Source organism: Patagioenas fasciata, chromosome 9 (assembly GCF_037038585.1).
Source record: "Patagioenas fasciata isolate bPatFas1 chromosome 9, bPatFas1.hap1, whole genome shotgun sequence".
NCBI classification, from domain to species: domain Eukaryota; kingdom Metazoa; phylum Chordata; class Aves; order Columbiformes; family Columbidae; genus Patagioenas; species Patagioenas fasciata.
The window spans coordinates 27787235-27801787 of NC_092528.1; the positions used below are offsets into that span (position 1 = coordinate 27787235).

A 14553-nucleotide genomic window follows, 5' to 3' on the forward strand; every position below is an offset into this window, starting at 1 on the left:
TTAAGTTATGTTTGGAGTCGATGATCCTGAGGGTCTCTTCCAACTGAAACGATTCTATGAAACAAAGTATGGTCAATGAACTGTGAAAAAAATGAAATAATCTGATGAAAAGTGTAAATAGATCAGGCGCCCAGCCATAAAAACAGGCTCTGCGCGACCTTGCCCCTCATCTCGGGGGCTGCGCTCCCCCCGACCCCCAACCGCCCAGCGGCAGAGCCACCCGGTGCCGCACACTCGAACCACGCGGTGTCAACCCCGCTCCGACCCCGCTGCCCTCACCCGGGAGCCGGGCGGGCACAGCGGCCCCAGGACGCCCCCCTCACAGGCCGGGCTGCTCGGGGCCGGCCGGGCGGGCGGAGCGGGGCGGGCGGCGGGAAGCGGAGCCCCCGGCGGGCCGGACGGACGCGGCGGGCACCCAATGCGCTCCGGCGCCACCGCCCCGAAGGGAGGGGAGAGCTCCGCGGTTGGGCCCAATGAGGCCGCGCCCCGGAGCGGGACTTCCTTCGGGGATCCCGCGGCGGGGGAGCCGCGGCGGAGCGGGGCTGACACGTAACTGCGGGGCCGGGGGAAGTTCCCTTTGTTCCGCTCGGGTGGCGGCGGAGCCACCGGCCGGGCGGGTCCCCGCGGCGGGGCCGGGCGGAAGGAGAGCAGGGAGCCGCCGTAGCCCCGCTCCCGCAGGCCGCGGGAGCCAGCGCCGCCGCGGGGACCGGGACACCAGCCGGGGGCCGCCGCCGGAGCCCGGGCAACCCCGGGGCCGCAGCATGCGGCTGGGCCGCCGCACGGCTGGTCCCGCCGGCCCCGCTCCGGCCCGCACGCACGGAGAAGCCGCCTGGAGCGTCGCGGCCGCCGCTGTGCCCAGGGGCTGAGGCGCTCGCCGGCCCCTCCTCCCTTCCCTCCGGCCCTCCCTCCCTCCTCATCCTCCTCCTCCTCCTCCTCCCGGCGCGGGCCCGGGGCCTCCGATGTCGCCGCCTCATCGTCCGCCGCCTCCTGCTGCTGAGCCGTGAGGGGCGGCGGCCCTGGGGACCCCGCCAGGGACATGGGCAACGGGATGTGCTCCCGAAAGCAGAAGCGGATTTTCCAGACCCTCCTGCTCTTGACCGTGGTGTTCGGGTTCCTGTACGGGGCGATGCTCTACTACGAGCTGCAGGGCCAGCTCAGGAAGGCTGAGGCCACGGCGCTCAAGTACCAGCAGCATCAAGAGTCCCTCTCGGCTCAGTTACAAGGTACTTACCTCGGCAGGAGCCTCTGCCGCCCTTTGCTAAGGCTTGCAGGGTAAATACCCTCCTCCTCCTCCTCCTCCTCTGGGGAAGCCTGGGCTCCAGCTGTCTCACAAAGTTTTGCTCTTTATGTGCTTCTTCCCCTTCTCTCCCTGCAGCCTGTGGGGTTTGGGATCTGCCCATGGGTCGCATCCTCACCCCACTGAAGTCCTAGAGAACTCCAGTTCCCCCTCGCTCCCACACATTTTATAGAGCGACTCTTATTCCCAAGGGACTGCACATCACTTTGCAATCACTGATATAGACGGAGAAGGCAGGTGTGCTGCCTGCCGCTCATCTGACAGTACGGACCGCATCCAGTTCTGGGACTTTCGTGTGCTTCTGTGTTGTCTTAGCAGTATTAATTTTATGCTGCTGAGAGAACATTCAGCTGCAAAAATGCAAGGCTGCAGTTCCTGGGCAGCATAAACCTTAAATAGCTCGAGGAGGGAAGAGAGTATTCTAATAAATATTCTTTTTTTAAAGGGTAATTTGAAAGTAAAGTTCAGAGAAGTTATTTGGATATGGCTGTTCTATTACTTTTGGGATAGCAGGTAGATCCCTGGAGCATCAGTGCTCTAGGAAGCACAAGACTGCAGCGCCTTGCTAATTGTCAAGTGCCAGATTATCACGCTGGCATGTTCAAAGTTGAGAGCCAACTTTTAAAACTCGAAATATAGAATTTTGTTTCTCAAAACTGTATAAAACCAGAATGAGAGTGGTCGGGTCTAGCACCTGTAACAGTTCTTAACTTCAGGGTGATCTTCAGCCGTGCTTTTCACTGTGGAAACGTACAGAAAAGCCCGCCTAGAAGCACGGTGTTTGTGCAGAGAGTACAGAATTTGGCTTATGCTGCTAGATTCTTTTAGTGATTTGTTACTTAGATATATCCAACTCTGATCTGAGACTGTCATTACTTAGTATTTCAATTTCAGGCCATTTCCAGGTAATGCCGTGGAAAAAAAATTACATAAACCTTTATTTCAGTAAAGAAAAAGCTCTAAAGGTTTGGCTGGGAGATGGGTGTGTGGCAGATGGCTGAAGGGCTACTTTTGCTAGTCTGTGTGTTTGCCAACAGCATTGGAAGAGGACACAGAAACATCTTGTTCTCCAGCTAAAATTCAACAAGTTGGCTTTTTCTGTTGCTCTGGCTATATCAAAGAGGAGCATGCAACAAACTATCCTAGCACAGAGGAGAGATTCTCTTGATCGGATATATTGGGTCTGGACCGTTAGCTTAAACTTTCCGTGTCTGAAACGTTATTTTTGAGTAGCCACCATCTATCCAAGCAAGTTCATGGAAGCAGCAGGCAACTAGTGGTTGATAAATGCAGTGACAATGCTGCATTTTATACAAATAATTTCTTGCTTGTTTCAGTGTATCAATGAGAAATGTAAAATAATGGACCAGAATCTGAAAGCGTGAATACATTTGATTATCGGTGCAGTAAATCCACATGGTTCTGTGATGCATGGCGATGTATCGAGCCTATTAAGCAGATCTTATCTATGTCTAGTATGGCAGCAGTGAACCTTGTTCAAAAAGAAAATTACTAGCAATTAAGTAACAGAATACAAGGAAAATCACAATGTAACAATAAAATTGGTTCTTTGCAGTTTTCCTGTGCTAGAGCAATAGCTGACATACCTAAAAGAGGGTGAGGCCGAGAGCCCAGAGACGCATTGAACACAGCAGCAAGCATTAGTTAGGTGCCTGATCTCCCATAAAGTAAGCACGAGTTGCGTGCCTGAGGACTTGGGCCTAGTGAGCTAGAAATAAACTTTCCTTCCCTGTCTTTCCCTGTCTGCTTAATGTCTCTTTCTGGGATGGCCTGCCCTGTTCGATCACTTGGATTTTTGCAGTAGCAGCATATTAATGAGGAGAAGGTAGGGAATTCAGAACCTGTGACTGTGCTCTGCTCACCCAGAGATAACACGAGCGCCACGCTAACCAGTGACATCAAAACCATTTCTGAACCTTTCCTCTCTAATGGTTTTTTCTGTAAGCAAAGACTTTGAAACAACATGAAATGCTGCCAGTAAATCCTGTGTTTGCAGGTGTGGTATCTGACTGCACTTTGAACTTGTAATTTTTAAATGGCCTGCATTTTAAATCAACAATATTTGTGTTGCCAAACAAAAAAGCCCTCTAAGAACACCTGGGTTACATCTCTTTGCTGTCCTTAACAACACCAGAGATGATTCTTTTATGAGAACAACAAAATATGTCACTGCTAGAGCAGCTCAATGTATGTTTTCCATGCAGCATGATCAGTTTCTCTGTAGATACTGGTCTAGAGACAACTTTGGGGCCTGAAGTGTGATGGGAGCACTCTGAAATCCTTTAATCGGGAATCAGTTAAAGGGCAAGATCACTGATATAGCATTGCTGGGAGGAAAAGAGGGGGCTGTGTCAACAGGGATTGATTTCTTAGTGTTTACAGCTCTCTGCTGGCTGATTAAATAAGACTGTAAAGCTCATTACAAGCTGAGGAGGGAACTGAATCTTGGATTTCCACTTTCTGAAGAAACATTTCATCAGCAGGCTTTTATTGTTTTAAATTACAAAAAACAACAAAGGCAACTTCTTAAAGTTGTCCTTTTGAGGATGCTGAGGCTGTGTTGTGCTGGGCTGGCCAGCTGGATTGAAATGCTTGGATGACAGTGAAATATCACCTGTTAACTGAATTTTGGTTGTGCATTATTGTGACTACGGGTGCCTACAAAGTCAGTTGTTTTCCTTGTTGTACACAGAGAAACATCGTTACAGCTTCTGGATGAAACTTGGGTCCTTTTGTGAAATGTTTAAGAATCTAGGCAAGTCCTGAATTAATGTATAAGGTCACGGTTTTGGACCTGAATGCCTTTGGTCAACCCAAGATATTAAGAGTGATCCTCAGATGTAGCTCAAGGTGTAGCCTCCCTTGGCTTCCTGCTCTCCCCTCTGCTGTTTTTCTATCTCTGCACAGTTCTTTAGCTTTTTAATCTACACAGGTAATAAGAACCTTTTTGGTACTTGCCAGTTCTTCATGCTTGAGTGAGCAGTGCTTTCTGTTTTTTGCTTGAAAAGCCGGTTGTCTTAGATTTTTATCTTTTTCATTGCCTTGTTTAGCTCAGACACAGCAGGTGGAGCAGGCTAAATCTGTACACGTGGGAAAATAGCACTCTCGTCTACCAAGGCAGAACGTACAGATCACTGAAAAATGGTGCAGGAAGAGGTCTTGAAAGTGTTTAGCCCGTGCGCCTGATCCAATGAGTATTTGTGCCTCTTGAAATAAGACCAGGGTGCAACTGGAAGGATGGCAGACTTGGGGAACACTCTAAGAATAACTGCTTTGGAGAGGCTGGCATCTTAAGGTCACCCCCTTCAGACAGCTCAAGTTGTAGAAGATTTTGTATTTGGAAAATATGTCAAACTTGGGCATGTTTATCTCTTTAGCCAACTTCTGGTGGGTGTGGAGAAAGCCAGGATGCTTTTATAACCCACAAAGGGAACACCAGAGGGAAAATTTGGAGAGGACACAAAATTTCTTGAGTGCTAAAAAACCTGGAGTCGTTGTTACCTATAAGGTCGTTCATAGAGAACCTGATCTTCCCAGTAAGATGATTATTTTTAAATCTCATTCTCTGAGTGATGTATATTTGAAACATGAAGATAATATTATTCAGTATTTCTTCAAATGATAAAAACAAAACTTCACACTCTTTGCGTCCTAGAAAGATGTGCCAAGCCAAGTCTTAAACTATTGGCCGTACAGGAACAGACTTCAGTTGTTAGAACACAAGCGCATTGACTGCTGTAGATGAACCTGATCGTATCTTTGCTTTAAGATTTAATGTATCTACAAGTGGGTTTTTAGCCCTTCCAGCTTCTGTCTTCTCATCCTCCGGGTATTAAGTGTAACCCCTTGTGTACTGTTTTAATCTGTTTAATCTGTTTTAATCCCTAATCCTAATAACAGCCTACATCTAGTGCCTTTTACTACTTTAATTTTCCTGCTCCTTCTCTTGGAGTCCTAACGTATCTGATGGCCTCAGGCAGCCCCTGTGCAGGCTGTGATCTTGGGAGCCAACGCAGCAGGGATTCTGAACTTTGGAGTTTGGAGGTTGCCCATGGACAAGGTGTGGATGTCCTCAGAGCTCTCTGATCCAGCACTAGAAAGCACCAGCTGAAAAGCAAATGTAGAATTCCTCTGTGCCTGTTGTGCCGTTTGTCCTAAACCGAGGCCCCTCCTTGGAGGTGACCTGCTAGAAGTTGATCAGATCTATAGCAGCTCAATGTATAGAGACTTGCGTGATGCTTCCCAGTGCTAGAGCATCGTTTTGTGTAACTTTAGTGGCTAATATTTATTATACTTGCCCTCATGCTGATTATGTAGATGCCAAAGCTGTTCTTAGTGAAGTCCATACAGATGCGGAGGTACTTCACTATCTCACCCCTCTTTTATTGTGCTCTATTTAAACTTGTCCCTTAAGCTGGCAGAGCTGGGAAGAACTAAGAGATCTTTTGATGGTTTATTTTTCATATGCATCACACAAGTAGAGCTACATCTACACTGTTCCTCTATGGTTTGGTTGTTCTCCTTGATAACAGCAGCCTGAATTCCTGTCAGTCCCATTAGTTTCAGATTGCACGTGACACCGCGGTGATTATTTTGCTCATGTTTTGGTGCTATCTGAGATCTGAAAGGCCTGTGGTAGCACTGTGGTGTAGCCATTCATTCTCTGTGTGCTGTTGATACATGGGTGTCCTTCAACACCATGTACAGCACGGTGTGAAATGGCAAATACAGCATCCCTGGCTTCCTAAAGTGGGATGTTTGGGTTTGTAACGTCATCTGAGAATCTGCCTTTCGTACTTCTATTCGCATTTTCTAAATACTTAAAATGCATTGAAAACTTGAAATCATTTGCGCAAAATATATTGTAAATGTGTATTCATCTATGCATTTGTATGTACATATATGTATAAAATGTATATTTAGATAGTGCAGCTCAATCTGAAGACTTCAGGTTATCTGGAATTAAGATTTCTTCATAATCCCAGTACAGCCAAGGTGCTGGATCTTTGTTCGGTTCAGTTGACTCAGGGAGCTGCTTTGTTGCTCCCAGATCCACAGTGAGCAAGAGTCCCAGCAACTGACTTCTATCACTAGAAAAATAAATTGAGCAAATGCCCATATTTATATTTTATTTCCATTCCTGTAATCCATGCCCTTAAATCACTTGTGTACAGAAATACTTCCAGGATAAATTTCTACCTGTGCTGCAAGGTCACATCTGCTCCCAGGTTGGGATCTCGGCTGCGGATCACAGAGCACATGGTCTGAAGGAGCATTAAGCAGCATGAGGTAACAGGAAGGTTTGGTTTTGTTCCCTGGGCTGTGTTGTTCCCCCTGCCTGGTTTAATATTGGGCCTGGTAGATAACAGGCTGATAGAAGACAGAACTGATGATGAGTTAAGCTTTTTAAAGCCTGTGAGTGATTGATCACTCTGGGTTTATGAACACTTCAGAGCTGAGGGAGGCGAGATGGGTAGATGCTTTGGTGAGTTTGCATTCCGCTTTCTTCGACAATCATCTTTTGTCACGTATTTCCTACCAGGGAAAGGTCTGACAGAAGCTTCTGCATCACCTAAAACATCACTGGAGAGACCAGTAGAGAAGCAGAGAATGAAACAGCCACGGTCACAATCTGACAGTTGTAACTGCAAACCGAGCCAGAAATCCTGTGGCCAACAGCGTGGCTTAAGCGATACCTGGCTGTGCGAAGCCCACGATGTCGGAAGAGTTTTAGAGTGGTTGAGATTGCGATTGTACTGACAAAACTTAGAAGTTAATGTCTGAAAGTCAGGCACTCGGAGCGGTTCAGTTAAGATAAATGCTTTACTGTTAACACCAAAGCCTAAACAACGGACTGGAATGACCTCCTACGTGAGCAGAAATGATTGAATTCTAAAGTATGACATTCCAAACACGTTGTCTCATCGGGCCGGTCGTTTTGCTGGGTAGGATCCAGACTTGTCAGCCTGGGTGGGACAACCTTGTGAGTCAGGTTTCCACCCACACCCTGAGACTGGACTGTGCATTATAGCAGCTCTTCTATAGCAAGGAGGATATTGCCAGCAATTTGTGGCTAATGTAGCTCACTTTGCTCTGTTTGGAACAGGATCCTTGCAGAGAAAAAGTAATTAAATCCGTCCTGCCGAAAGTCAGGTGCTGTTTTGAGGTTTAAGGGTAATGAAAGCTAAATAATTCAGCTTACTGGAAAAAAAACAAACTATACAGAACAACTAATGAAGGCGGACTCTTTTGTTGGGTGATTTTTCTTGGGATTTTTAGCATTCAGGGTCATGAATTTCTAGTCATGTTGGAGCCTGAGGTAAGCACCTAAGGAATTCAGCTGTTGCTGAATGCTGTTCCTTGTTTCAAGAAGGGGCTTCTGAGCTGGATGCAATTCTGATCTTTTTCTGGTGATCTGGCATAAACCAAAACGCCCAAGATGTTGGTTGGACTCACTGATCCTGAGCATCTCTTCCAAACAAAACAATTCTGTGATGCTCTATGATTAATTAAGAAATAAACTGCAATTACTCCACCTTTCCCTCTACATTTTTCCCCCGCTAAGGTATCTGAAATAAGCCCAATATCTTATTTTCCTGAAGTGACTCAGATCCCTAAGTTTGTTGGTCATTTCCAGGGCTTAATTATAGGGATGTTGAGATAAGCGTGGCCCATTTCTGCTCCTGTCCACATCACCACAGTCAACAATGCCATTTGCAGTGCCTCAGTGGATCTGTCACACTCAGACACGTATATTGAGGTTTGACAGTCATCATGAACCTCTAACTGTTGATTTCTTTATGCTGGTTTTCAAAACATACAATGGGAGCTGACGCCAAGTCCTCTGTTAGAGCCTTCAAGAGCTAATTTAAGGAAGTGGTTTAGCAGTTTTGTAAGGTGATAACCATAACTATTACACCAGGTTTTGCCGTATTCCGTTCTGATAAAACTGCAAATTTTTGTTTCAGTTAGGAGAGATGTTAAAACATATTTGAAGAAACCCAACGTAATCTATATTTAATGTTGATTTTGCACTTGTTTCTAAATATATATGTTCTTTTACATAGATCCTAACACTACATAGCTCGAATCACTGGATTTCTGCATCAAACTGAAAATAAAGTCAATTTTTGAGGGAAAGAGCTGGCCATTGTTTCCTGGAGCTGAGCAGCCCCAGATATTCATAGAAGATATGAGAAGGAAACTTGTCCCTGCAGCTCTTCTGAGCGTTTCTGTGTTTCCTTCAAAACTATCTGGGGCGTCATGACAAAAATGGCAGAATAACAGAGAGAGGAAAATCATACAAAGAAAAGGGAGTAGATTGGTTTTTTTTAGAAGTAAATCTGCTAACCTTAAGACATTTAAGTCAAAAACCACTACGCAGGTTTTGTTTGAACTCTTTGCGTTTATCATCACTTCAAAAAATAAATCTGTAGGATAGACAGATGTATATACCCTGTTTCCCTGAAAATAAGACAGGGTCTTATATTAGTTTTTGCTCCAAAACTTATTACTTTTTTACATGTATAGCTGCCTGGACACTGTTTAGATTGACTTTTAAAAATTAATTAGGGCTTACTTTTGGAATAGGACTTATATTCAAGCATCATAAAAAATCCTGAAAAGTCATGCTAGGGCTTATTTTTGGGGTAGGTCTTATTTTTTTGGGAAGTGGGGTAGGAAACAGCATATGGCAGGTGAGATGCTCATCTGCCCCAGCGTGTCATAACCATGGGGGCACCCAAGCTTGGAAGAAATCTTTCCTGGGATAGAAAACGTGATCTCTTTCCTAATAGAGTCATGTCTTGAAGCCTGTTAGGGATTAAATATTTAATCATATTTAATACCCCTCCTCAAACTTTTCTTTCCAGCAGCAGCTATTCCAGTTGACTTCTTCAGCATGATAAATACTTCCCTCTGTTCCAATGTGTCCTGCAATTTGTTTTTAAATCTGTTTCCTAGAGGTGTTCTTGACTTCTAAGAACGGGAGTACATGAGGCATTCTATTAAATGTAGGTGTTTCCTCCTGTTTAGACATTAGTTTTCATGTCATCCTTATAATTGAATAGAGGCCGCAACTATTTCTTAGAAATATCTGGTTTATGGGCACAAACATCTCTCTTAAAATCATTAAAACTCTCAGCAACATAAATGACAAGAGAATTAATTCAGAGCAGAGGGTATTTTTAAGGTTTAGTTTGCCAGTTGGGATTCTGCTCTTCGGCAGCGACCGGCAGTAATTTGGCAAAGCCATTGCCTGGTCATTCTTGGTGTAAATTGAAAAGTGTAGGGGTTTATTTTAAAGTAAATGCAATTGTGATGCTGTTGGTGGTTTTCAGTGAATAAAACGAGAGCAGTCCATCCCTGAATTGTTCCAGAATTAAGCCAGAAAAACACTTGTTTTTCGCACACAGTTTCGCATTCTCTTAACTTCATTTCTGTCCTTTTCGTATAAATTCAAACCAGAAAACCTCAAGGGTGTAAAATATGAGATGGCTTAAATATTTTGTGCAATATATTGTAAATCTACGGTTTCTATAATGTCATTTTCTTGCACTACACTTAAACCACAGTTTTCCTGGTCTCTTTTGTGGGAAAGCTTCCTTGTCTCTTAGATGTTTGCAATGTCACCGCAATATCCATTTATTGCTGAAGTCTCAATTGAGAGTTTGTGAACTAGATGGCGTGTGTACTGTGAGCAGGATGGTGGGGAATCCTGATACCTGTCCAGGACTTACCCACAGCCTGAGAATCTCTTTTTGATAAGATTATCGGTGGTGAAATAGTGGATCTCCTTGTTTGAAACCAGATTCCCTGACTTAATCACATGCAGAGCTGGAAGCTTGGAGAGCAGATCTTGTTGTATTAATAACATGTTCTCCCACAATGAAATGTTAGCATCCCATGGGTCAAGAAATTTCTCCTGAGATAATTTGATTTATTATTGTCATTTGACTAGAAAATCCATCCTGTATCTTGTATTGAAGGAATTCTTCTTGGCTCATGGAAACGCTTTACTCTTAGAAAAGCTATTTGCGTGGCTTCACGTTTTAATTGTGGCAACAATTGGAAATTAACTGTGTTTTTATGACAAGTCCATGCTGTACAGACCTTAGTAGTGTTACTAGAAAAGTGCCAGCGTGGTTTACCGCACGCTGCTGGTTCAGTTCAACTCTGCCACAGTCCGAGAGAAAATAACACTAAATGTTGCCAAGGCTGCTGAAATCCGCTGGTTTTCAATGAAAGGTATTGCTGTGAGCTCAGAGAAAACTTGCAGAATTGCATAAGAAATAATAACAATGAAATGAATAAGATTCCTTACATCATGTATATTTAAATCCCAATGTAATCTAAATTTTCCAGTGTGTAAGACAGTGGAGCTGGGCTATTTTAGAGTCTTGAATCGTGCTCCTGACAGACCAAATACCAAAGTAACACAGTTGCAGAATCATTGATAGTGTAAAATAGGAAAGACTTTCTTTTAAATATACAATAATGGCTTGTTTCGCTTAATGCTAGTTTTAGTGCTTAGGGGTGCAAAGCAAAGAGAAATAACCCTGACTGCTAAATAAACTTGCTTTCGTCAGACCCCTGTGTTGCAGTTAACGCTCAGCAATGGTCAGAGTGGTGTAACCTTCTGAGAAGCTATAAAGGATCATACCCTCCTTCTCCACTTTCTGCTTGAGAATAACCTGAAATCAAGGACTCGGTTTAATGGGATCAGTTCAAGAACTGTTAAATATTTCCTTGCTGAAGGTGAGAGGTGTTTTAACCAGTTGTGATGTTACCGGTTGTTTCTGGGCTTTGAGGCTGAATCACCTCTCTGGATTCTTTATGTTCTTTGTTCACATAAGTAGGTAACTTAAATAATCAGACTGATACCTGCAGTTATCCCAGCTTTGGAATAGCACATAATAGCCATTAGATGACAATAGGTAACTCATATTCAGGCTGGTAGTGAAGGAGAAATCCCCTGCTGTAGTTTGGACTCTTAGCTAGGAAGTTCCTATATGGTGGGAAAAATTGATGTCTATGAGAGAGAAACTCCTATATATTTGCCTACAAAATCTGACCTGCAACCTGCTCCCTAAAGGAGCAAGTGAGAACATACGGGAGCTCTAAGTTCTTCATATTTATTCTCAATAAAAATCTTCATTATGTTGCACGTTGTGGGCTTTTATCAGAGAAAAATATTAATGAACCAACCAGCAAATGAACTAGAAAGGGAGAGGGGCAGGAGGAAGCTTTTTTGTCTGTCTGAAGGGCTGTTTTAAGACATTGCAGGTTGGTTCCAGGACTCCAAAGGTGGTCGGGCAGGAGGCAGCGTGAGGATGAGCTGGGTGAGAGCAGAGCCAGAGCTCAGCAGAGATGCCAAAGCCCAAACCATCCCATTCTCTTTCTCCTTTCTCCCTGCCCTTATCATTTCAGGTTTGTTCTGCAGTGTTTCCCACCCCTCTGCTTGTTAAAACCCTGGGAGGAGCCGAGGAAGCCACTCTTGCAGACAAAGCGAAATGGAAAATGTTACCTCTGAATCTGTGGTTTAGTCTGTTTGCCAAAAAGCCCATTTCCACCCTGATCGCGTGGGACGGGAAACCCATTATGGATTTTCATTTCTCTCCCGCGTTACTCTGCCAGAACCGCTGTTCCTTTGCAGCGTAATTCACCTTTCGCATCTTCAGTGCCTAAATTGAACCATTACTGCAGTGCTGCCGTTTATTTTTTCCTCCTCTGAAAGCTTACTCGGTGGTGGCTTTGTGAATATTCATGACATCTGTTTTGGTGCGGAAGATGTTGATGCATTAGTTCATCTTGACTGATGCCCTTGACTTTAGAAAATAAATAGCAAAGTAGAGATAGGTGACAAGGATTGATTAACGATCCAGCTTCTAAGCCAGAACATAAACCCTTGTAGATAAGCCCGTAGCCTGCAGAATGTACTTGGTGGAATGAGGAACATGTTTTAAGGTGCGAGAGGAGTTTTCTGTGGCTGCCAAGATATAAATCGTTATTTGATGCTTCCTGTTACAGGCTCGTGTTCACCAATGGGTTCCTCCTCAGAAAATGAGTTTCCCAGTTTTGAAGGAAAAAAAATCACACCTTCCATTCATACAAATTAATAACTCTTTTAAAGAGTGCAAATTCTAATTTGGACAGAGAAAAGCACTTGGGTAAAACTGAGCTTGAGCAAATACAATTGTACTTTTGCAGGAGTTTTAATTAATATCTTTGCTGCAAACTTAGGCCATTTCAGACCGGGATCCTTCAGCCTGGTGAGTGAAAGGGTCAACAGGGGCTGATGTGCCCCATGGCTTGCAAGAAACATCCGAAAGCAGATGTTCCAAATGCTGCTTTATGGGCAGCTGAGTGGTGGGACTCTGCCAGAGGATGTTGGATGGCCTACGTACACATGGGTACAACAGACATTGAAACAAAGCCATAGAAGTACGATCCGTTTTGGAATGGTGTGCACAAAGGACGCATGGGTGCCGCAGTCTTTGAGAGTCATAAGGTGCCAAGTGAAATACTACAACTCCTTGAGTGTTTTCTGTATTAAGCATCTGCTCCTGTCAGGTGCTGAGGGGTGGCACATTCATCTGTTGGACCCATTGGTGTGACCAACAGTGGTTGTCATATCTAGAAATCTAGAAATAAGGTTGTCTGTGCTTTCAGTGATCAGCCTTCCAATCCCTGACATTCTGTGATTTGCAAATAGAAAAAAACGGTCACAGAGAACTGACTTGTCCAAGTTTTTGGCAGAATTTTGGCCTGGATGGTCTGGATTTGCTCACCAGTGAGGCTGTCCTGTCTTATCTCCTTGTCTCTTTACAAACAAGGATGAAAACATGGGAAAATGTGAAACCGCACACCTAAGGAAAGAGGATTTGGTAGCTTTTGTGTAGATCCACCGCAGCTGACTGTCTCCATAAACAAATCACTGAGCATGTTATCACAGCCTGTGTTTGTGCAATGGAAACAACCCAGAATTCGGGATCAAGAAACCATGCAAAAGGCAGAAAAAGTTCCTGCTCCAAATGCTACAAATGGTCCTTTACCCTGTGACCTCATTCCACTTGTATTTTGTTCTGTGCCAATGCTCGCTGGGTGTGCTGGGGGGGCTGGTTTTTTGTATATATGACTTTAAAAATGAATTGTGTACACATTTTCTCTTTTCAGTTGTATACGAGCACAGGTCAAGATTAGAGAAGTCATTACAAAAGGAAAGGCTTGAACATAAGAAAGCAAAAGAAGGTAAGAAAGCGCTTTTCGCTTTGACACTGAAGATAACTCAATTACTTTAGAAAGTAACTTCAGATGTATTTTGTTCAATTTTAAGTGAGTTGCTAATATATAACACATTAGCAGGGCCACCTTGGCAGATGGTGTTTTAATCCATCTTTTTCATTTGTTTTTTTCCAGTCTAACCTTTTACAAAATAAATCATCTTTTTAGTATTGTATACACATCACTGCAACATAGCATGCACAGACAATGTGTATATCAGCATATATAAACTTGACATGTGTGTGGAATACGGGCATGTGTAAATCCTTTTCTGGCATGCTGATAATATAAAAGTCATACTAAAACCATGGGATATTTTCCTGCATTCCATCAAGATGAAATTAGACTCCGAATCAGTATTTTTACACATGCTTAAGAGTAAACACAGACTTAAGTGCGTTTTTGTGATTAAAACTAAGTTATATGTGTGTGTGAGGGGGAAATCATAGAATTATTTTGGTTGGAAGAGACCCTTAAGATCAAGTCCAACCATAGTAAATAAACAGATAATATGTTGGTTCACATTGTGTTTCTCACACCTCTGCCCTTAGTGAAACTTCAGCAGAATGCAACCCTCTGAGTTTTCTTTCGTTGTTCTAAACTCCCTACAAATTTCAGATTACAGCCTGTATTCTTCCTAAAACCCAGGACTGGGCTGCTGAATTAAAACAACTTTTGCCAAACTTAATAAACGTAAGAAATTGTTCTTACCGTGAGGTTCTCAGCAGGTTTGTGGTGCCATCTAGTGTAGAGCTGCCCCATCGCTCGGCCAAGGGGAATCGGCCCTTCCCAATCCTGAAAAAAGGATCAAGGAACAGAAGGGGAATTTCTTGTTTTATTTAAACTTAGACAAGACTTTCACACTTTTTAAAATACATATTTTTTTCTATCCTAATACAAGAATGCACCATTTCTGAACGTCCTTTTCATTTTGAACAATACTTCTGGGCCTC

The 14553-nt window shown here is 43.8% G+C and overlaps 1 protein-coding gene across 2 annotated transcripts in view; it reads left to right on the top strand.

The window, feature by feature from the left end:
* The first annotated feature begins 497 nt into the window (after nucleotides 1-497).
* GOLIM4 (golgi integral membrane protein 4) overlaps nucleotides 498-14553 on the top strand; it is a 31399-nt gene continuing 17343 nt past the window's right edge. For both annotated transcript variants that reach the window (XM_065844609.2, XM_065844611.2), the window contains exons 1-2: nucleotides 498-1223; nucleotides 13493-13567. In XM_065844609.2, coding sequence (XP_065700681.1) covers nucleotides 1037-1223; nucleotides 13493-13567 — 262 coding nt within the window. In that variant the 5' untranslated portion in view covers nucleotides 498-1036. The remainder of the gene's footprint in view (nucleotides 1224-13492; nucleotides 13568-14553) is intronic.